This window comes from Rhinolophus ferrumequinum, chromosome 3 (assembly GCF_004115265.2).
Source record: "Rhinolophus ferrumequinum isolate MPI-CBG mRhiFer1 chromosome 3, mRhiFer1_v1.p, whole genome shotgun sequence".
Taxonomy (NCBI): Eukaryota; Metazoa; Chordata; class Mammalia; order Chiroptera; family Rhinolophidae; genus Rhinolophus; species Rhinolophus ferrumequinum.
In genome coordinates this window covers 8,961,421-8,984,072 of record NC_046286.1, presented here as the reverse complement: position 1 = coordinate 8,984,072, position 22,652 = coordinate 8,961,421, and the positions used below count along the sequence as shown (strand labels likewise).

General features: G+C 45.4%; 1 protein-coding gene across 1 annotated transcript in view; it reads right to left on the bottom strand.

Annotated features, from left to right (window-relative positions):
- Nucleotides 1–17,966: 17,966 nt before the first annotated feature.
- GLP1R (glucagon like peptide 1 receptor) overlaps nt 17,967–22,652 on the bottom strand; it is a 33,499-nt gene continuing 28,813 nt past the window's right edge. The window contains exon 13 of the mRNA XM_033094340.1: nt 17,967–18,264. Within this exon, the coding sequence (XP_032950231.1) occupies nt 18,097–18,264 (168 nt within the window). The 3' untranslated portion in view covers nt 17,967–18,096. The remainder of the gene's footprint in view (nt 18,265–22,652) is intronic.

The following is a 22,652-nucleotide window of genomic DNA, read 5'->3' as shown; positions in this document are numbered from 1 at the left end:
TTTAAAAACTGCTACTTTTCAGAAACAGATCCCATTGCCCATCTTCCACTCTCCTCAATTATTCTGCCCCCACTCAGTGAAGGAAGATAAGAGAAGACAAAGTCCTAGGTGACATGTAGGGAGGGGAGGGATTTCACAAAGTCAATATTGGTAGATTTGATAAGTAGTTATTAATGATAAAGTCAGCAAGAAAAAGTTCTTGAGTTACGTGTACAAAAGGGAGCTGTGGAAGTGGAAGTCCACATTTGTTGGCTGCTTGGATAGTTCTGGTATTTTAATGGCTTTAGAGAAAGCAGTCCCTGCCCTGTGGTGGGAGATTATGTAAATAGTGGTAATCAGGCAGGCTGTCAGTGTTCCTTCCTCTTTCAGTACAAAGTTTGGGTTCATTACAATTGGGCAAAGCAAACTATTAAATACTTTTTTATGGTTCATACTAATTAAGAGGACTTAATTTTAAAGCAATGGTTTTTTCCCAAACTTAATATTTTAAGAAATTATTGATTCCTCAGTAGGTTTCCAACTTCGGAAATCTTATCCTATGAAAGTAACTCTAATATTTATGAGCTGTTACTAAGTAATGGAGGGAGGCCTATTGTTAATTCCTTTTTCATTCTTGCCTGATTTACTTATAGCAAAATCTTACCTCAATTTAAATTTGACTTCTCCATCGAATGCCAGCACTCTGCTGGGAGCTGAGATATGATAATGGGAAATGCAGACACATTCCCAGTTCTCCGAGCGACAGTCTCGCTGGGGTTGGGGTGGTGGATAAAATGAAACAAGCAGTTGCAGTAATAGAGATAAGTTTGAGTTATAGGAGGAGTACCGAGGGGACGTTCTCATTAATTACACTTTGTGGCCAAGCAACCCCCTGTGTTTCAGCCCTTGTTGACAATTCTGATATGCGTTGCTCCTCTCGCGAGCCCGTCGCTAACTGGGAGTCTGGCCGTCCCTCAGAGTCCTCCAAATGAGCAGAAGTTCCCCCCTTTCGCTCCTAAAGAAGTCTTTTCTTCCATAACTAATGTCTGAAGTGGACCCGTAGAAAGTATGGAAAACCGATGAATTCCCTATTCAACATGCAAGTTTTGATTGTATTTAAGATACATAATTTTGTTTTCTGATTTATTTTCTTAAAGCTCTCTTCATTTTCCTGATATTTTACTTGAGCCTTTTCATTTCATAAAAAACCAAATACAGGGAAGAAATATTCTTGATCCCAGCAATGCCCACGGCAGGAAGCATTGTTCTAGGAAAGAATTTAGTTCGCATGTTAAAAATGTGTGATTCAAACTTTCCCCTGAAACAAAGTGCCAGTAGCTGAATTAGGAACAATAGAGCCAATTAGTAATCCCAGCAAGGTAGAGACTTCTCTTAAGCATAGAAGAGATTCAATTTATGAGTGGACCTCACTAGAGTTTGTTGAGAATGTTGCTGGTTTTTAATGAGGTGGAGCCTACATTGCTGTAATCCCATCTTTTATGGGATTTCCTGGGAACAATTTGTCATCTCTCCTTGCTCACCTCTGCCCAAAAGTTGCATAATGACAGCATTAAGTTCTAGGAAAAGTGGGGTGTGAACCAATGTAATGTGTGGTGGGGAAGAGGGAAAAGGACTATGTATTTGCTGTTCTTATCAGACCATTAAGCTTTAGGTGCAGACTTGATTTCCTGAATTTTAAAAGGCCTATTGATCTCAGAATTTCCACTCAGAGCCTGACCATTAGCCCAGCAAGCAGCTTCCATTAAAAGCTGCTTCTGTCATCAGGGAACTTGAAATCCCAGCGCTGCGTTCAGCCCCTATGATAGCTGGGTGAAGTTTCTATCCAAATCTTACAAGTAAATTGGTTTTTGCTCTTATTCACATTATTCCTTCTTGCCTATTCACAGGGACTGTTAAATGAGCCTCTACTTGTATAGCTGGGAGGGGCCCCAAAATGCCATCAAATGCCACAACCTCTCCCCCCCTCCCCCCCCACCGCTTGGGTAGGGCTGTATTTACTCCTGATTAATTTCTTTTTTCCCCCTCGTGACCCCTAAGGAAGAAGAATCCAGGTACAAGATTCAGGCTCTTCGTAGGCAGTTCTTGACCCCCCATTGCCACCCCGGGATATTTCTTCTTATTCTAATGTTAGTGGACACGAACGCCCTCCAAACCGCTCAACCATTATTCGGTCCTCTCTGTCCTCTCTGTCCTTCAGCCTAGAGCATCTGCTTTGTGCCTCGGGGACAATCACTTTAAAGCTAGTCCTGACCTGTTTGGAGGGTTCTAGGTCTGGGTGAGGGTTGAATGTCGCAGTTGGTGGGGTACAATGACCTTTGTCAACAGCTCAAGTTTGACCAGTGATGATTTAGGCATGCACATTTTGTGCTATTAGGGTTGTGCTTTGAGTCTAGGAGGTCTCCCACGTTAGATTTTTGACTGATTTGTACATTAAGATTAAGCTCACAAGTTCTGTACAAAAACAAAACAAAACACAAAAAATCCAGGAAGTTACACAGTTGATCCTCATTTGGGCAGAAGAAAGTAAAATTCTGTGTTTTTGTTTCCTGCCACTCACATTGTTAACCTATCTATCAACAAATATTTGTAGGCGCAGGGGGGCAGGCGCAGCTGGCGACAAATAAATGCGTTTCGGCAGTCTGAGGCCACTGTCGGAGCCAGGAGGCGGGGTGGGGCTGCCCTGGCATGGAGCATCTTGCCACCAGGGGGTAGTATAGAGCTGCCGCTCTAGGTCGCGGGCCCCTGCCCGTTGCACTTGATAATTTATGTAATGTGGAAAACCCGCTGGGATGTTTATATGAACCATTTGTGCTGCTTTTTTCAGGCGGTCTTTTCACTTGAAGCATCGCAGAGGAAAGGGCTCATCAGAGGTCCTGGGAAAGGCATAGAAAAGCTACCAGAGTGATTTATATACATACTTTTAAATAAAACAACAGCTCCTCTCTGGACTTAGCAGGCAATATTGAAGTTGAGGGGGTTAGCACTGTGCTTGTCTGAGCTCTGAGCTCTGGGGACAGACACAGTTGGCAGAGAAACTTGATCCTGAAGCCAAGAAAGGAACATTTGAACTGTATCCTTTGGTTTCTGTCACACATACTTTTATTTCACAACATTGGGGTACTGGGTTAGATAAAAACTTGAATCTCTCAAAAAGCTGAGAGAGAAGACAAGGTAAAGAAACTCATTATAAGGCATATAACATAATACCGATGTTTAGAAAGGTATAAATAGTGTGTGTGTGTGTGTGTGTGTGTGTGTGTGTAGGAATCAAGAAGAGCTCACTTTCAAATCTAAATTCTCTACGATGTAGGATTGTCACTTTTATATGAAAAATACTACGTTCCCTTAATAAGTCATAGATGAACGTTTTGAAAAGTGTGCTCTATGGACCACCTGCATTGGAATCTCCTGTGGTAATGTTAGAATGCAGATTCCAGGGCCCTACCCAGACCCACTGACTCAGAATCTGGGGGTAGGACCCGAGAATCTGTATTTAGCAACCTCTTCAGCTCACTAAAGATCAACAGCCATGACATAAATCATAAATGTTAAAATAGGAACAAACCTTAGTTGTACATTCCATCCAAGCCAAGAAAGAAAACAACTAAACCACTAAAAGGGAGCAGCAAAGTTTGCCATTTATCAAACTGCTCATTCGGAATATTAAAGCTACAAAAAAAGAAACACATACGAGTATATGGCTTTAAAACGATGAGGAACTAACTCCAAAGACTGTATGGTAATTAAAGGTGCTTTATTTTTGAAGTGTTCTTTAAACACAATTATTACAAAAAGAAGCACATGTTCATGTTAGAACATTTTGGAACTATAGAAGAGAATAAAGTCTTTTATTTTTGTACTTACGTGCATGTATTTCAGAATTCAAGAGGTACATGGGATATTCAGTGATAAAGTCTCCTTGCCACCTTCATGTTTGTTTTCTCTCAAGCCCATAGATGATAGCATATTCTACACGTTGTTCTGTCCTTTGCGTTCTTTTTTCAGTTTTATTTACATGCATTTGAAATTTTTATGTAAGAGAATGAAATGATCCAGTTTTCATGTTTAAAAGATCATCTGGGCTGTCATGTAGAGAATGGATTCTCTGGTCATTCATCTTCCCGACCATCCATCCATCCACTTGTCCACACATCCATTCATTTATGGAGCACCTAATCTATTTTTTTTTTCCATTGGTGAACATGTTTACATGTTTTTTTTTTATTCAGCCATCTTTTAAGATTTTATTAACAGATATAGACATTATGGCAAAATTATTGGCTTATGAAATATATTTATACATTCTACTTTTTATGTTAAGGTGGAAGGTTTTAATTTGGGGAAACCAATAATATTAATGGCTGTGATAATTAAAAACTGAATCAGACTATCCTAAAAGTGAACACACACAAAAATTGAATCTATTGTATCTCTCCTTGTCTGTTTATCTATCTGTCCATCTTCATTTATCTGCCTGTCTTGGGGTTCGGCTCGTGCTTTCTTTTTTTCTTTTTACAACCCTATTATCTAATTTACTTTCTTCAAATTTTGCCAGTTGTTCCGCTAATATTCTCCATAGCAAAATAAAAAATTTTTTTCTGGTCCAGTATTCCATCCAGGGTCATGATTTCTTTTGAAGAGAATAAAAAGCATAACAGTATCTATTGTGGTCTTTGAATGCATGCCAGGTCTGCTGCTAGGTTCTGAGCATACAGAGAGAATGCAGTCGATGTCCCTTATCTCAAGAATCTCATAGTCAAATGAGGAGGCAGCCAATAATCAGACAGTTACAGTACAGTGTGGTAAGCACTATAAGAGTGTGATATCAAAACAAGAACCAGAGCATAGAAAAGAGATACCAAATCACTTAAAGGGTCAGGGAGGGCTTCCTGGAGGTGGTGACATTGTGCTGAGTTTGAAGGAACATCATCCCTTAGGGAAGAAGGTCGGGCAGGGATGGGGGGGCAAGGAGGTAGCATTTCAGTCACAGGAAACCACCTGGCAAAAAGATGATAATTGTGATGGAGAATAGGATGCTTGGGAAGGAGTGATTCATTCTGAGGACTTCTATTATTTCTTTCCACTAGTTGTTTATATATACATGTACATACGAGGTTGGACAATTAAATTCGCTAACTCATCCTACAAAAAGTGCTACATACCTCATTGCTGAATATCGCTACGGTCACCTTCGAAGTACTCCCCTTGGGAAGCTATGCACTGACACCAACGCCTAGTCCACTCTTCAAAGCAATTTTGGAACTCTTTTTCTGGAATGGCCATCAGAGCCCTTGTCGTATTACCCTTGATGCCCTGAATGTCATCAAAATGTCTTCCTTTCAATATTTCCTTTATCTTCGAGTAAAGAAAGAACTCATTGGGGGCCAGATCAAGTGAGTAGGGAGGGTGTTCCAATACAGTTGTTTGTTTACTGGCTAAAAACTCCCTCACAGACAGTGCTGTGTGAGCTGGTGCATTGTTGAGATGCAAAGTTATTTCTTAACTTTAGCTAATTTATCCTTCATATTTTTAGGCAGTATTTATTAATATCTGGTAAAAAAAATGAACGTAATAAGCTTGTATTTCCACCTTCTCTCTACTTGTTTCCATTCCTTAATACTGAATTATATTGATTAATTGATTTACTTTACATTTTTAGATTTAATTATAACCTATTACTTGATTTATTAGCCTTAAATTACACACTTTTACCAGGGACTATGAAAGATGAGAATATCAACATACCTACACTGCTTTATATCTCTTATCTATTTTCCTTATTTTATTTGTTATATCATTACTATATTGTTAAGGTATACAATATCTACATTCTGTTTTTTCCCCCCCTTCTCCCACCCTCCCGACTCCGATTCAAGCCATTGTTTCTCAGCCTAGTTGTGTAGGACACAGCTCCCTGGCCCATGCTGGTTTTATGAGCCTTGTGCTCCCCCGGCTGAAGCAGTCGGTTGCCTTTCGTTGGTGGCGGCTCACAGCAGCTCAGGCAGCTTTCACCGGCTGCCCGCCACCCACGATGGCTGCTGGCCACCAGCTGCTCCTGGCTGCTCAAGGCAGCCCAGCTCCAGGGAGAGCCGTTGTTCACAATCTTAGCTGTAGAGGGCGCAGCCCTCTGGCCCATGTGGGAATCAAACCGGTGACCTCGGCATTAGGAGCACGGTGCTCCAACTGCCTGAGCTACTGGGCCAGCCCTACATCTATTTTTTAATCATAATTTCTATTTGTTTTAATCTTAGTCCTACCTATAATACTATATTTCCCCATGTATAATGCGCACCCATGTTTTTTGGTCCAAACTTTGAGGGAAAATATCTTTCATTTTAATTTTTTAATTCAAATTTTTATTTGTTTGCATTTAGGTACTTGTTTTTTGTATTATAAAGGAATTTTAGCGTTTATTTTTTAACATATTATGGTACAAGAAATTTTATATAACAAATAATTACAAAACACAAGAACAGATACAAGGTACAAGAAATTTTATGTACTGGTAACAAATTTAGATATTTACACATCATAGAAGGCCAAGAACTCTTTGTCGTTGCAAGTTCGTTGTAAGTTCAACAAAGCCAATCATCGTATTCCAGCGTATTATTTTGCATATGAATATCGTTATTGATTTCTAGAGTTACACTTTTAACTCATGAACATAAATAAAAGAATTAAAAACATTTATATAGAATCGGAATTAGTATTACCCATGTATAATGTGCCTTATTTTTCCCTCACAAATTTGGACAAAAAAGTGCGCATTATACATGGCAAAATATGGTAGTTTTTTTTCACTTAATGATAAACTGAATATATTCTTATGTTATTCTTTTACAATATTGATTTTGACAGCTGCATAGTATTTCTGTATGGATAAATGTACAATTATTTATTTAGCCAGTCCCCTATTATTAAACATTTAAGTTGTATCTAATGTTACTGGTACGAATGGCATGAACCAGGCTAACCTCTCTGAAATTTAAAACTATATTTCCAACTCTTGAAAAAAGTAATTAGAGTTCAATTCCTATCAGGACAGTGGTCTCAGATTTTAGTGACCATTCAAATCTCCTGGGGGTTTGATTAAAATACAGATTCTGATTCTGTAGGTCTGTCCAGGACCTGAGATTCTGCATTTCAAACAAGTTCCCAGGTGGTGCTGAGGCTGCTGGTCTTTGGACCACACTTTGATTAGCAAGGTCTCTGAATATACTTTGCGTCTGTGGAATTTTGCTTGAATGAAAAAAAAAATGCTAGAAAACAGTCTGCAACAGTGGTTCTCACGGTGTCTTGTGACACACTTTAAAGTATTAGGTTTGGGGTGGACGGGTGGCTCAGTTGGTTAGAGCATGAGCTCTGGGCAACTGGGTTGCCGGTTCGATTCCCACATGGATCAGTGAGCTGTTCCCTCCACAACTAGAATGAAGATAATGAGCTGCCGCTGAGCTGCCACTGAGCTCCTGGGCGGCTGGATGGCTCAGTTGGTTGGAGCGCATGCTTTCAACCACAAGGTTACCGGCAACGAATGGTGGGTGCACCCCCTGCAACTAAGATTGAACAACAGCAACTGGACCTGGAGCTGAGCTGCGCCCTCTACAACTAAGACTGAAAGGACAACAACTTGACTTGGAGCTGGTGGGTCCTGGAAAACACACACTATTCCCCAATAAAGTCCTGGAAATACACACTGTTCCCAATAAAGTCCTGTTCCCCTTCCCCAATAAAATCTTTAAATAAATTAATTAATTAAATTAAATATTAGGTTTGTATCAAAGTAATTTGTAGCAAACCACTATTATTTGTGAATGTTCATTTTGCAATTTTATTAGTGCACCAGCAAGGTTACCCTTATGTTGTATATTTCTTCACTCATCTGGCGTATCGTGGATGTGTCTTTGGGAACTGATCAGATGTGCATATTGCTGTCACGTGGGGAAAACCTGGGGACCAGCAATAAAGCAGACATCAGATGGGTACCCTGGAGTGAGTTGATGAAAAGAAGCCTTTGAACCCCAATTTGTAAATGATATCTGCACTTCTAACCCTTGGAGACATGTCTTTCATTTGGTGGGTGGTTGGCTATTTAGGTGGTTTTATCCTACCAGGCCCTAAGTGGTTTGTTCCCCTGCCTGCCTCTCCCAGGTATATTCACCTCCTTCATGTTCATCCTACACAGGGATTTGGCAGACTTTTTTATAAAGGGCCAGACGGTAAATAAGTTCACTGACAATTTGTCTCTGTTGTGACTATTCAACTTTGCCATTATAGAGCAAAAGCAGCCATAGACAACATATGAACAAATGAGTGTGCCAATAAAACTTTATTTATAAAACCAAATGAGGGGGGCCATAGTTTGCTGACCCCTACTCTAAGACACCAAATACACTTCTGCTTTAGAATTTTCACACCAATTGTTCCCTTTGCTTAGAACTCACTTCCTCTAGATGAGCCTAGAACTTGTTCCCTTACTCCATTCAGATTTCTTAAATGTCAGATCATCCAAAAGGCCATCCCTGACCACCCAGTCTAAAATACTCCCCACCGCATGTCTCTATGTCCTTTTTTTGCCTCTATACTATGCTAAATACTTCATCCAGTTGCTTTATGAATAATATCACTTATATAATACTTCTATAATTCCTAGAGAGAAGTATATGTGCTTATAGGCAGAGTATTTTTTATACATATAGCAGTTTATTTACAGTGGACTATCCATAGAGATAAAACTGCATTTATTGTACAGAGTTTGTTTTAGTCATATTCCTTCTAATGAGTTTCCCTCTGCGATTTAGACAGAGTTTGGTAGTACCAAACACATTATATGGGGAAATGGCACAGGGTGATATGAAAGAATTGCTTTGTTCTAGATCCGCATCAATGAAAAAATAATGTCTGGTTATTCTGGCTTTTCTTATGGATTACAGCCAGTCCTACCCAATATGTAATTTCAAACAACTATTGATGGAAAGAGGGGAATTTCCTACATAATTCACATATTTCCCCCAAGAAGAGGAAGCCTCACAGCCTAATGAAAGGCTGGTCAAAGCAGGGTGGGTAGAGGAACTGGGAGAGACATTTCCTGAGCAAAGATGATCAAAGAGGAAATTCATGTTAGGATATGACAGCTTTGGAGGATCCAGCCCACGGAGAAGAGAGAGGTCGGATTCTGAAGAGTCCACACAGGGTGTCAGTGACTTTGCTGCTGCAGCCTCTGGAAATCTCCATCAGTGCATCATTTGAGTGCAGCTGAAGCAAGTCTCTCCATGTGGACCACTGACGCAGAGGATGTGTGAGCCCCACATGCTGTTATGGAGATAACTCCAACTCGGGGGTGTTGCTGGGGTTCAGGTGGCTTGGCATACTTCCAGGGGGTTTTCACCATGGATGCAGAACATCTCAAGAGATATTGCATTGCTAATGTGAGGAGTGACTTAAGACTAACCCAGTGAAAGAACACCCCTGCTAGAAGAGGGGCTGGATCTGAGAAGCAGGCGGAGTCCATGGCCAGGAGAACAGGAAAGAACAATGGTTTCTGCTGATGCTCGAGCTCCTAAGTGTGGCATATTTTCTGGACTTCTGGCCCTATCGTGCTTTGGTTAGCAGGCTTCATGAGCTTTACCAATTCCTAAATGAAGATGTTTTTGTAAATACCTTATGAAGTGTGATGTTATGGATGTTTTTCTGGATTGCTAAGAATATTCCAACCTAGTATAATTCTTAATGTAACATGATTCTTATCTATAAAACGAGTGTACATAAGATGTCTTTTCATCTGTATTTTTAACTGTGCCTTTCCAAAGGATGCTGTTGGAGGACATTGTTTAGCTTACACAGAGTGAGATGTCTTTACTTTGGTGTGTGTCTCCTGCATTTTGATTCTGGAGTCTCTGCTTCCCGTACCAGGATTTGAAAGGTGAAAAGAGCTTGAGAGTGGTTTCATTGTGAAGTTGCATACTTGGTGTGAACCAGCAGGGTTCAATAAAACTGCAAATTCAATTTCCTAGGAATTTCGAAGGCTCCGAAGCTTTCTGGAGAGCAAAATATACGGTGACGAAACACCTGTCTCTTTAAGCTAAAAATGTACATGAAATGTTATAGATTGTTGAAGAAAGGACCTAAAATGTAAAGTAACTCTGGCCTTTTGCTGTAACTATTAACATTTGTGTCATTATGTTCCCAAGTCCTAGAACTGAATTTCTAATTCCACCTTAGGGCATTGGAATTGACAAATCTTCTCTGTAAACATTATTTACTATTTCAAGTCCTTGCTCTTTCACCCGGTAGATATGGAAAGTTAAAAAAAAAAAAAATGCTTGCCAATTCCGTCCATGTGTTAGCCAGCCTGGGGCAGCCCCAAAGCAGTCCATCTCTTGGCTTGGGACTGCTCAGTGTTTATAATTCTCAGCTATTGATTTTGTTTTTGGAGGTTGTAACACAGATAAATTCCGAGGGCTGCTGGTCTTACATGAGAAGGAGCCACAGTAGTTTATTCTAACACGGGTGCCCTGTATCAGTGGGGGGGAAATGTAATTGTTGGATTTACTCTAGGCTGTGGGTCTTTTTCTCTTTCTAAAATCATTTCGTTAGTTAAAATGAGCCTCTGTTACCAAAGACTAATCTATCACTGTTTGGAATCTGCAGGGAAACAACTCAGATTTATGGAAAGAGGAGTTTATAACACTGACTAGACTTGGGGCTCCTCCCTTGGACCCCTCTAGCTTGTCACTTGTAATTCTCATTATTTTCCCCACCTCCACAATTTCCTCCTCTCTTTGACTACAGCCCTTTGCCCCATTTAAACAGTCTGCTGTGTTTCTTTATTTTCTTATATTTGGGCCTCATCTTTTTACACCTACCTGTCCCACTTTGGGGATACTTAATCTCTTCTCCTTTCTTGTCCTAATATCGGGTCTATTTTCCCATCTTCTCCAACTATCTGGCTACATTTGTTATCAAGTACATCAGTTTGTACTTCTTGGGTTCCCACCCACCACACACACACAATTTCTGATAAGGGAGACCCCACTGTTTTCAGTCTTTCTCTTTACTCTGTGTGTGTGTGTGTGTGTGTGTGTGTGTGTGTGTGTGTGTGTTGGGGCAAAGGAGGGAGGGAGGAGACACTGAAAGACACTGAACTGCATCTAGCATTGCCTTTGAGAGGGTAGTGAGAGAAAATTTTGGGTGGGGGGAATTCCCAACCCTTGGGAATGCTTATACAGATGGTAAATGAGTGAGATCCTTCACAAATTCTACGTGGAACTCAGTTATCCCCATCTGCGGGGCATCAGTCACTTAAATGTGGCTTTATGAAGTGATCCCCCAGTGAAGTACCGCATAGGGAATACCGTCAATGGAATTGTAACAGCTGTATACGATGTCAGAGGAGTAGCAGATTGGGAGGGGGTTATCACTTTGTGAGGGGTGTAAATGTCTAATCATTATGTTGTTTTTGTACACCTGAAACTAATGTAAAAAATCAAGTTAAATTTAAAAAAAAAAGAAAAAATGTGGCTTTATATTGCATGTGAACCTAGGTGAGTCTGGAGGCCAAGAATTCTCATTTATTATCTCTATGGCTCAGCCTCTGCAGAGCAGGGCAGCTCCCCTTACCCTCTCTTCAGCCTGGGGTTAAGTCCTATTAAATCAGAGTGCACCCTCTTTTCCTGAGGTTGCGTCAAGCCTACTTACCGGGTTGTACAAATGTGGTGGTCATTACAGTTGACCCTTGAATAATGCAGGGGTTAGGGGCACCAGCCCCCCCACACTCAAAAATCCACATGTAATTGACTCCCCCCAAAACTTAAGTAGACCCCTGAAGATACCAAAGTCTGTGGGTGCTGAAGTCTCTTATATAAAGTGGAGTAAAACAATGCATATATAGTGGGCCCTTTGCATCTGCAGATTCCCAACCATGGATCGAAAATACTTTTTTCAATTCCCAGTGGGTTGGATCCACATGTGCGAAACCCAAGAGTAGGGAGGGCCAACTGTGTATTTACTGAAAAACGTCCGCATTTAAGTGGACCCATGCAGTTCAAACCCATGTCATTCAAGGGCCAACTGTATTGGTGGGAGCAGACGTTTTCCTGGGGGTGGGGAAGGGAGAAAGCTCCGAGTTCCACTTGTTCCTGTGAAGTGTCAAAGACACAGAAAGCTGAGAACATCGATAAGGAAATGAATGAAGTTGAAAGCAAGGTTGGTGCAGACACACTAAAACGCAGACGTTCTGTGTGCGGAGGTCGGGGTCCGGGGGTGGTGGTGTATATTTGTAGTTTGCTCTCAGAGTAAGTATTATTGTTTGAAAGGGACAATTACTATAGCTTATCTAAAAAAGAGGTGTTTTTAAAGAGACCTTCAGAGAAGTACATTGATCTTCTCACAGGGGTAACTGAAATGGTGGAGGAATTAGGGAGAATCTTCCATTCCTCTGCTCTTCTGTAAGAGTGAAAAACCTGGAGAGCAAGTGAAGATTTAAATTGATGAAAAGTTCATTTTTCTGAAGATGAATCTCTGAGCAGCAGCTTTATTCAAAGTCTGTGGCCTATTTGCAAACAAGGCCCGTGCTTTTATGGCATTTTTTAAAAAAATGGATTTAATGGACTGAGTTTGTTTAGACAAGGATATCAAATGAATGAGTGGAATTAGAATACACATCCATTTGGCTGTCACTCATTGTTGAAACCTCAAGACCACCCAGCGTCTCTAATTAAATGACATCGCAGTCCCTGTATAAAGCTGAGATGGATAAGTCAGTACTTGGTAAGTGCTTTGAAGATGAAAATCATGATATGAGTAATGAGAGTTTTTGCCTTGGGTTGGAAACGGCATCTTTTGTGTTTTCTCACTGCACTGTGAGTCACCTCGGTTGACATTGCAGAAAACCTCCTCTTCCAAAAGAAAAGCAAGAGAGACACAGTAATGGTAGGCTTTTATTTGACTTACAAGGCAAATTAGGAAAGAGCCTGAATCCGTTCACATCTGTACAAGGAATTATACACCAGACGCATTTGCTGGTCGACCAGATAGACGCTGGTCGTATTTCACATGAATTTCTACATTAAGAAATTGCATGAAAATTATCTTGTTTAAACATTCATGAAGAACAAACATCCCCCAAGAGCACTAAAGACAGAAATTCAGCTTTGGCCCTCCTGTGAGCTTGGCTCAACTCTCTCTTGGTGTATTTAAAGATCTCTGTCCAAACCCCTCCAAAACCAACAGGACTTCGAGGTTTACCTGCTTTGAGGGTGGGATTATTTTTAGTGGGAACTGCTTAGAAGAACCGTCGATTTGGGAGTAAAGTATGAACCGTTTGGCAAGACCCAGGGCTGCCTGTCTGGGGTGAATCTTGCTCCTTCCTGGAGACCCCACGGGCTCCCCTGCAAAAAAGCCAACAACTTGTTCTACGCTCCAAACTTTGCTGGGAGCTCTCTTTCACCACCTCTGAACATTCTCATTTATCTGTGTTTTTCTTCTCCTGGATTGCTTTGACAGTGATAATTAGTCATGCTAGGTTGTCCGGGGTGACTATTGATCGTTCTGACAGGCCCCTTCAGAAGATTGCATAACCCCAGTGTAAGTTAGGATCCAAGCCGCTGGCTGCGACGTTCCTCACTGCACCAGTCGGGTGCAATGGGGCACATCATTTTCAGCCCTGGCAGCACCTCACTCTCAGCTGCACCCCTAAATTGGTCACAGCTGAGAGAAGAGCATTCACGTTATGGCTAACAGGGTCACCTCTCACTGAGGCACCAAGGGGAGGAGTGTGGGGAAGCTTGCTGTGGGGGTGGGGGGGTGAAGGGATAGTGGGGGTGGGGCAGAGACTGGATGCATCAGAGGGAAATGCATCACTGCTGGATGGGATCCTGGAAAACTGGCTACAATGACTACAGGGAGAGAAAACTCTCCCCTCTGGTAGATTTCAATGTAGTCGAAATCCAAGAGACTTTGGGGAGCTAATGGGAAAACAATTATTCTTATCTGCTTCCTGCCAATCTGTATCCATTGACAGAGCACAAGTAATTATAGATACTGTAGACACACAGCGACATTAAGTCAAGTGTTTGAAATTATACTGCTTAACAACGCTTCCTGATGTGGGCCTCCCACCTCGCAGGGCCCGGGAGCTAGTTTGAGCCAGCAGGTAACACTGTAGGGCCGTGGTCAGTGTGTGCACAGAAGTTTCTCACATTGGGCCATTTCGTTTCCCAAGAAAACTTGCTCCAGCGAAAAGAAAGAAAAATCAGAGTTGATACAAATTTGGTTTCTGTTGACTATTTAGCATGTCATTCACATAGTTGTCTTAGCAGAGTAAGCTGACATAGTTTTATTTGAGGGTTTTTATAGAGTTTGCCTCATAGGAGCCAAAAGCAGGGTCAGCACTGTAGATTAGAATCAATTCAGTGGAAGGAAAATAAACCTTCGGAATATGTCTTGCCTTCCCTGAGCACGTAGCAGGCATTAGCAATAATGGGAGCCCTGTCTGTGCATGGAGAGGAAACATCTATCTCCCAGCCTCCCACCCATCCTTGCCCTGGGTTCTGTGCTCTCATGACCTTCACAGTGGGTTGGATGATTCTGGATTCATCAGCTCCTAACTTAAGGCTGCTTTGCACAGGACACTCACACACACACACACGCACGCACACATGCATACACACACGCATACACAGTACTTTTTCCTTGTGGAAGAGATGGGGGAGAGGGGGATGGAAGTTGCTGAACCATGATCCATATTGATGAGGTGACCAAGCCGTTCAGGGCATGGATAGGAACTGACTCGATTTGTCCTTTGTGCTGGCTGCGCCGTCTTTGCTAGGCTAAAGCTGCTCAGTTTGCTGGTCTTCTCCAACTTCGGGGAGTACTACAGAAACAAGGGGGGAGGTTCAGGACCTTTTTAAAGGTTCTTCTAGTCCACTCTGTGTGGCTATCAGTACTTCAACAAGCACAGATGCATCAGAAAAACATTAAGCCAAACCATTAAAAGACTGTTGGATTTGCTATCACGTGCTGTTTTTATGCATATGCGTGCTCCCATGCATTTCACTGCTTCAGTTTAGGACAAGGATGAGTGAGGTACTAGGGTAGAGAGAGTAAAGCACTCTTTACCCCTCCTCTCAGCAGGATAAATCATCAAGGAGATGGCACCTTCACCGTACATTCGCTGCTGTTTCCTCTTTCATGAGAACTCCAGATAACACTGCTGAATTTTAACTTAGTGTATCTTGTGTGGCCATTTGTATTTTTCGCCTATCCTGTCCAGAGGCCCCACTGGACTGGGAGGCAGAAGGTGGCCTGGTCCTAGTCCAGCTCAGCCACCATCTAGCACTGTGACCTTGGGCAAGTCACCTCTGCAAGCCTCCTTCCTCACTTCTGTAGAACAGGGCAGGAGGGATCTCCAAGGTCTTTCCCAGCTCTTGCATCTCCGAGAACTCCACTGCTGTGGTCTTCAGCAAGAATTGCATTGAGGCAATCATGTCCACAATCTGGAAAGTCATTTAAAAGGAAAGGCAACTTTGCAACATGTGGTTTTTTCAGTTCTTGACTTAGCTATTCCAAAGATGGAAATGGCAAGGACAAGTTGACAGGATTTGATCCCCTCACACGTTCGAGGGAGCTGGCCAGAGTGCTGAACTGACCTTGCCGGTTGCACAGCTCACCGCGCCCACACCCCGCGGCTCCGCAATAGTACCCCCAAGACAGAGGCAGGCAAGTGTTCTCAGCAAGCTCCAGACTTATGACATCGGGCATATAAACAGCTAGTGGACTTTTGGAGTACATTGCATTTGATAGTTCCCAGACCTGTTAGAGCTATTTTTTATTTAGGCGAGTTTGGGAATAGCTTTGGCAGGAGTGCACTGCAGTTCAAATGAATATTAATAGTGGTCTTGGAGCAAAGAAAATATTTCCTTCAGTTCAGTATCTGGTATGTATCCAAGAAGAAATTTCCTTAGTACTGAAAGGCGTGGGGCATGGGGGTGTGATGAGCCTTCTGAAATCAGGAATCACCAGTATCAGTTGGGAAAAGAACTCTACTTACAGTTTAAATCAAATTGTCTGAGCTTCCCAAGTGCCTCATAACTGAACAGTCTCTCCCCACAATTCCTCCCCTCAACAATTTATTTCTCACAGATAGTACCAGTCTCTCTCTCTCTCTGTCGCTGTGCAGTGTATTAATGCTTCTCAAAATCTTTCAGTTTATCCAAACCTGAGACACGCGCACCCGAGCTGTACCATTCACTTCCCTACCGTTAACCCACCAGTGCTCACCTCCCCGTCCCCACTCCAAAGAGGAAGCCAAGTGAGTGGTGCCCACTGGGAAGTCTGCCTGATTCTGGGGAAGCAGAATGTCCCTGTCCTGCACCTTTACATTTTCTCCGTCAAGGAGGCAGTCTGCACAATTCCTTTCTTTAGCCTGAGGTCCCACTTCCCAATTAACATAGAGACAACACTTCACTGAAGCTGAAGTGGAAGAAATTTTCTGCTTGATGTGTTTTATGTCCCATTATTATTTCTCCTGCACATCACATGCCTCTCTGAGGGGCACAGGAGAATGTGTCTGGTGCAGGCTTCTGGGGGAGGCTTCCCCACCACTTAAAAAGGAGGAGAGAGAAATGGACTCACAAAGGAATTCATCCAAAGCCTCTCCCTCTGACCTCCCAGGAGGTCGGGACTCCCAGCTGTTCTCTCCTGCTTTGGAAACTTCCTTTGCATCCGTACAGCTCATTGCCAGCCTCGCAGGGTTGGCTGTTTCCCTCTCGTCTGTGTCTCTACAGTGCTGCCACGTTGTCTGCTTTCTCATCATGGCCTGGGCAGGAGTGGTAGGTTGCTCACTATTTATGGGGTGAGACTGGAGGCAGGGCAAACATTCATTGGCTCAAAGTGTGGAGGAGTGCAATCAACGACTACCCCCCCCACACACACCTCCACCACCACCACAATGATTGAGCTCTTGTTTTCATCAGGTGGGAGACATCAGAATTGTACATTTGCACATACAGACTATTCACAGCAATAAAGAAAAATGAATAAAGTCTATACAAGCTCCCAGGTGGGGCGATTTCGAAGGGAAGGAACCCAGGGCAGGGGAAGCCTGCCTCTATGGTAACAGTGGGGACTGGTAGTTGTCCCACAAAACTCTCTTCTTGGTTACATCCCCTAAAGTTAGAGGGCGCACCAAAAATGCCCATGCAAGAAACAGAATCTGCTCTGAAATGAAAAGTATTTCCATGGTAAGGTGGAGACACTGTCTCGACCCTTTGGGTTCCCGACAGGGGCAGGTAACCTATGGCCCAGGTGCAGACTCTTTCCTAAAGTTCCCTAGATGGGCCCGAGGATTCTTGAGCATCTCTAGAATAGAATTCAGAGCTCATACGTGTACGCAGGGCTAGGCTCCTCAGCAGTGGACCTGCTCTGGTTCCCTGGGCATGGCAGGAGCAGACACCAAAGCCACCCAAATACCCAGGGGAGAAAGCGGGCACCAGCAGAGGAAACCTTCAGGCAACTGCTCAATGTGCATTCTCGACATTGCCCACAGCCATTTCTAGGAAGAGCTGCTGGTGGTGGCCCAAACAAACCCTCCCAAACAGAAGCTGGGTGGTGAGATGAGGGGGCAAGCTGAGGGAAACAAGCAACCCGGACACGTGAACAGCATCCCTTGATGAGGAAGCAGGTGGGGGTGGTGACCCCAACCCGAGCTCTGTGTTTGGCTGAACTTCTATCAGCCCCCTTCAGAATCACCTCCTCTGACAAGCCACAGTCCCACTAATACGCCATTGACCTCGAGTTTGAGTCTGGGGCTGATTTGCTGCTCTGTCTGGGGGAACCCCAAGGGCCTGTGGCTTAACGGGAAGAAATCCTCATTTTAGCAGCAATCGTTTTTCCTCTCTTCCCGCCACAGTGATCAAATTACCAGGCTGCTTCTCCTCAGAGAAAATGGATCCACGGGTCCCAGGAGGCACTGCCCATTTGCCTGTCTGATGGGTTGGGGAAGGGAAAGCAGGGATGCATGTGTACGTGTGTCCCTCCCTCCCCCACCTGCGATGGCCACCCAGCAGCAGGGACACTGTAGGGAGGGCGGGCGCTGGAGTCTCAGCTGCAGGAGGCCTGGCAGGTGGCTGCATACACACTGCTGCCCACCATGCCACCGCTGCTCAGGCTGCTGGTGGGACACTTGAGGGGCTTCATGCTGCTGTCCCTCTGGATGTGCAAGTGCTCGAGCCGCCAGCGCTCCCAGCTCTTCCGAAACTCCATCTGGACCTTCCATGGGAAAAGGAGGGAAACAAAAGCCATCATGCAAACCGACTGCCCACAAAATGGCCCCATTATTACATTAGTAGGGAAGGGAAAAAATCCACTGCATTATATTAAGAGACACAAGTCAAGGCCTTCAGGCGCCTAAATTAATATCCCAATAAAATTGTTTATTGTTGTCTCCTTTTTTCCGCCTCTCCTCAGGAGAGAGATGGGCTTGATGATTTAATTGGTCGCTTCCATCTCTAAACTCTGTGACTCAGCTAAGTACCTTTCACAATCCATCACAGTATTATTTAACGGAAGAGAGTGAGAGAGAGAAATGCGGGGAGATGGGAGAGAGAAGGAGAGCGAATCGGACTTTAGAGCGCACTCTCCAGGTTGCAGCCTGGACCACTGAGAAGAGGGACAGCACGTCCCTAACCCTGGTGGCGCCCACACGGGACTCTTACCCAGGTCCCAGTGCCTCACGGGAGGAAGGAGGAAAGGAGGAAGGGAGGCTGGGAGTGGCCACAGCAGTGAGAAGGGGGCTACGGACGGACGAGGGCTTATCAGCCTGGATTTGAACTAATCCCATCCAGGGACTAGTCCCAACCCATGGGGGGGTTCAGCCCAACCAGAGTTCAACTCAGAGTTCAACTCAGAGTTGCCTCAGAGTTCAGTCAACCAGAACCCCTACTGTGCGAGGCTCCCCCCATCAGGAAAAGCCCTCTCCAGAGGGCTGATGCTTGGGGACCAGGTTGTTGGGCAGAAAGATACAAATCCAACGAACACCGTGGAGCCCCACGTCACGTGAGGCCCTGTGGTGGAGCCGTGGCTCCTTGTGATGGCCAGTGATTCTGGTCCGCCAGAGGGGGCTGTTGGAACCTGCACATCTAGCCCAGGATACCTGGAGTGCTCTTCTGGGGGATGTTCCCCGTAAGTCTGATTTCCAGAGCTTCTCTGAGGTCCCCCACCCTTGCCCCTAGGCCTCCCCACACGGGCATGTCTGGGGCCTGAGCCCTCCCTTTCAGGCCACGGCCACCAGGACAGCCAGCTGCCAGCAGCTCAGTAACAATGTCTCCATCAGTCCCTATACAAACACCCCTCTTCTCTGCCTCCTGCAGGGGCTGTCACTCATATAGCTAAGCCCGTCACGACGCCTGGTGTGGCCGCATGCCATCTCTTAAAAGAACTTCTGTGCCGAGTGGAACTGAGAGGCCCAGAGCCTGCCTGGCAAGATGGCCCCAGTATCGCAGGCAGTGGTCACGGAGCGCAGGCTGGAGGTGGGAGAGAGGTGGGGTGGACACCACCAACAGTCCCCCTCCTATGTGCCAGCTTGCTGCCCGGCTAAGGGTGTGTGGTGTGTGTGCTGACAGGTGGGAAGGGGATGACTGAGGACAATGGTGACCTCTGCTTGTGCAGCAGCAGGGTGGCCAGTCTTGCCTCACAGCCCTTTACTGGTGAGGTGGGGAGAGAGATGGTAAACTGAGGCACACCCATGGGAAGCCACGTCCGGGACTAAAAAGGTCTCATGGATACCAGCAGGAAATCGGACAGGACCGGGACTTCTCAGAGGGCTGAGACTGGTGCCCCCTCTGTCCCCACCTCCCTCAGCACTTTCTCTGAACCTCAGCTGTGGACCCCGTAATAACAACTGTCATTCAAATCCATCACGTATTGGGAACTTATTGCATGCCCAGCATTTTCCACGGATTATTTCAGTTAACTTTCACAGCAACCCTGTGAAGTAGCTCCTGTTATGACTCCCCACATAAAGGTGAGGAAACTGAGGTGCAGAGTATTCAAGTATTTCTCCCAGTCTCAGCCAGGATTTGAACCTAGACCTCTGACTCCAAAGCCGGTCTCCTAACCACTGGCCCTCTGCCTCCCGTGACTCTTTAGGTCATGCTTGTTTCTGGCCAGGTCTCCCCCCAACTCAGCTGGGAGTACCATGAGGGCGGGCACGGCATCTTCCTCAGCTCAGGTGCCCTGACCCTGGCACCATGCCCAGCACACAGTAGGTACTTAATCGGTGTTTTTAAAATGAGCCGAATGAATGAACGAGTAATGAAATGAGCATCTGACATTGGGCTCCTTTGGTTACTGTGCTATCACAATGAAACCCCAAAGACAGTAGTGCAAATCCCAGATGCCTGCTCCAGCACTTAGTCAGTGCCTTTCATTCCTGCCTCCCAGAGCCTCTCGTCAGGCATCAAGCCAGGCTCTGGAGTTTGGGATGAACTGGGAAAGCTCATTCACCTCCATTTGCACTTGGGGAGACAGGCTAACCGATTGCCTGGGTCACACAGCCAGGCAGTGTCAGAACTGGATCAGGCTCCGGAGTCAAGAGCCCATGAAAGGCCACGAACTGCCACAAAACCACCCACGTCTCCTGGGCCCACTCCGCACCCACTGGCAGCCTGTGCAGGCCTTGGCACCCACACAGCACCAACATCCAAGACCGCCTTTCTCTTTGGGTCACAAGTACCTGGCATTGCCATGGCAACCCTGAGTCTGGAGAACAGCTCTGGAAACAGAGGCCTCAGCCCAGGAGCCACATGTGTTTGGTGACGTGTGTTTTTCTTGTACCTGGAGGAGCCAGGGCGTAAGGCATTTCCAGGAAGGTTTCAGGGAACTAGGCAGTGCGCTTAAACAAGGCAGACACGCTGGGTCCTCAGAGCTGGGCTGGACCCCGTGGCAGGCGCCTGGGAGAGCCTGAGGGGAGAGGCCACTGGGGATCTGGTGATTCAGGGGTCAAGTTATTTGCCAAGGGCAGAGTGAGGATATGTGCCCAATGTCCCTCCTTACAAAGCGGGGCCAGCCTGCAGGGTGGTGCAGGCAAGAGGGTGGGTGACAGGGTGAACAGGCTTTGAGGAATGGAATCAGGAGAAGAGACTGAGCCAGGGTTCAGGTGAGACTCTCTGCAGAAGTGGTGGGGAAGCCATTGCATAGGTGTATACAAGTGGTGCGTGCATGTGTGCGTGTGTGCGTGTGTGCATGTGTGTGTGTGTGTGTGAGGCCATCATGGCTTTGGGGGAAAGGGGAAAAGTGGGAAACGGGGTTGGGGTGTTGAGGAGGTGGCAGTAGGGAGCCTCACTCTCTTCATAGGCCTCTGCCCCGTCTGCCCCCCTGCCACCCAGGGATACCTGCCACCCCGCCTGTCCCCCAGAAAATACAGCATCAGAGCTTAGGGCCAGGTAGCACATCACCCCTCTGGCTGAGAACCATTCCTGAAGGGAACGCCACCCCGAGTGTCCTCTGCACCTGCCGTCCCTGCTTCCCTGGCCCATCCCACTGAGTCTGGCCAGCCCTCTGAGGCCTGCCCATGGGAATAGCTTATTCACGGCCACCCTTTGCACGGTGCTGCCTCCACCTCCCGAGCCCCAGCAGCCCTGAATCATTCGTAGGAAGCCCTCCCACAACCGGATAGCTCTACCACCTTCTAGCTATTGAATTGGGTCTGTTCATTTTACTTTGCTGAGCCTTATTTTTCTCATCTGTAAAATGGGGATAACATCTGCTACACAAGATTGGATTTAATACAACACTTGAGCACCTTATACACAGTAAGTGCTCAGGAAATGTTTCCCTCTCTTTTAGAAATCTAAAGTCCACGTGGTCTGAGCATTATTACTGCCATTTTGTAGATGAGGAAACTGAGGTTCAGAGTGGGCATGGAGCTTGCCCAAAGTCACACAGCTCATTAAGTGATGGGGCCTGGAAAGGAGCAGAGATCTGATGCCAAAGCCCACCTCCTGGCATCTTTCCTACTACATCACACTGCTTCTTTGAGCCATCCCACAGGTCCCTGAACCACCAAGGTCCCCAGCCACTGCTCCCCATGTCCCCACACCCATAGCAAAAGTAAAATTTGTATTTATAAGCTGACTTTTAAGATCTCTGAGCTCCGGGATCCCAGATTCAGTGAACAGAAGCCACAAAGTGCTGGGTCTTTGACGAGCAGCACCCCTGGGTCATCTGAGCTCCAGCCCCACTGACACAAACCCTTACCTGGGCCTGAATGGAGTTAACAGAGTCCTCAGTTTCCCCCCAGACTATGGGGTGGGGGGTCCCTATGCATTCTTCTCTGCTGGGGGTTAATCTTCTTGTGGAAATTTCCCCTGGTGGCTCTGGTGCTGCCTGTAGAACTGTTATTTGTTTCTCCCTCAGGAAAGAATTGGAGGGGCGGCTGTGGTATGTGATATCCACTTTGAAGGCTTGGGGTTACTCCAACACAAAGCTGGGTACCTTGGAGCAAGGGGGTCGTCCCCAGGCACCCACAGACACATACAGCTTCTTTTCCCAGGAGCTGACCACCCCAGAGAGGGGAGGGCTGTGGTCCTGTAGGAACTATAGGAGAGGGTGCAGGGGTCAGCAAGAGCCCTCTTCTCCTAGACTAGCACCCAGGCAGC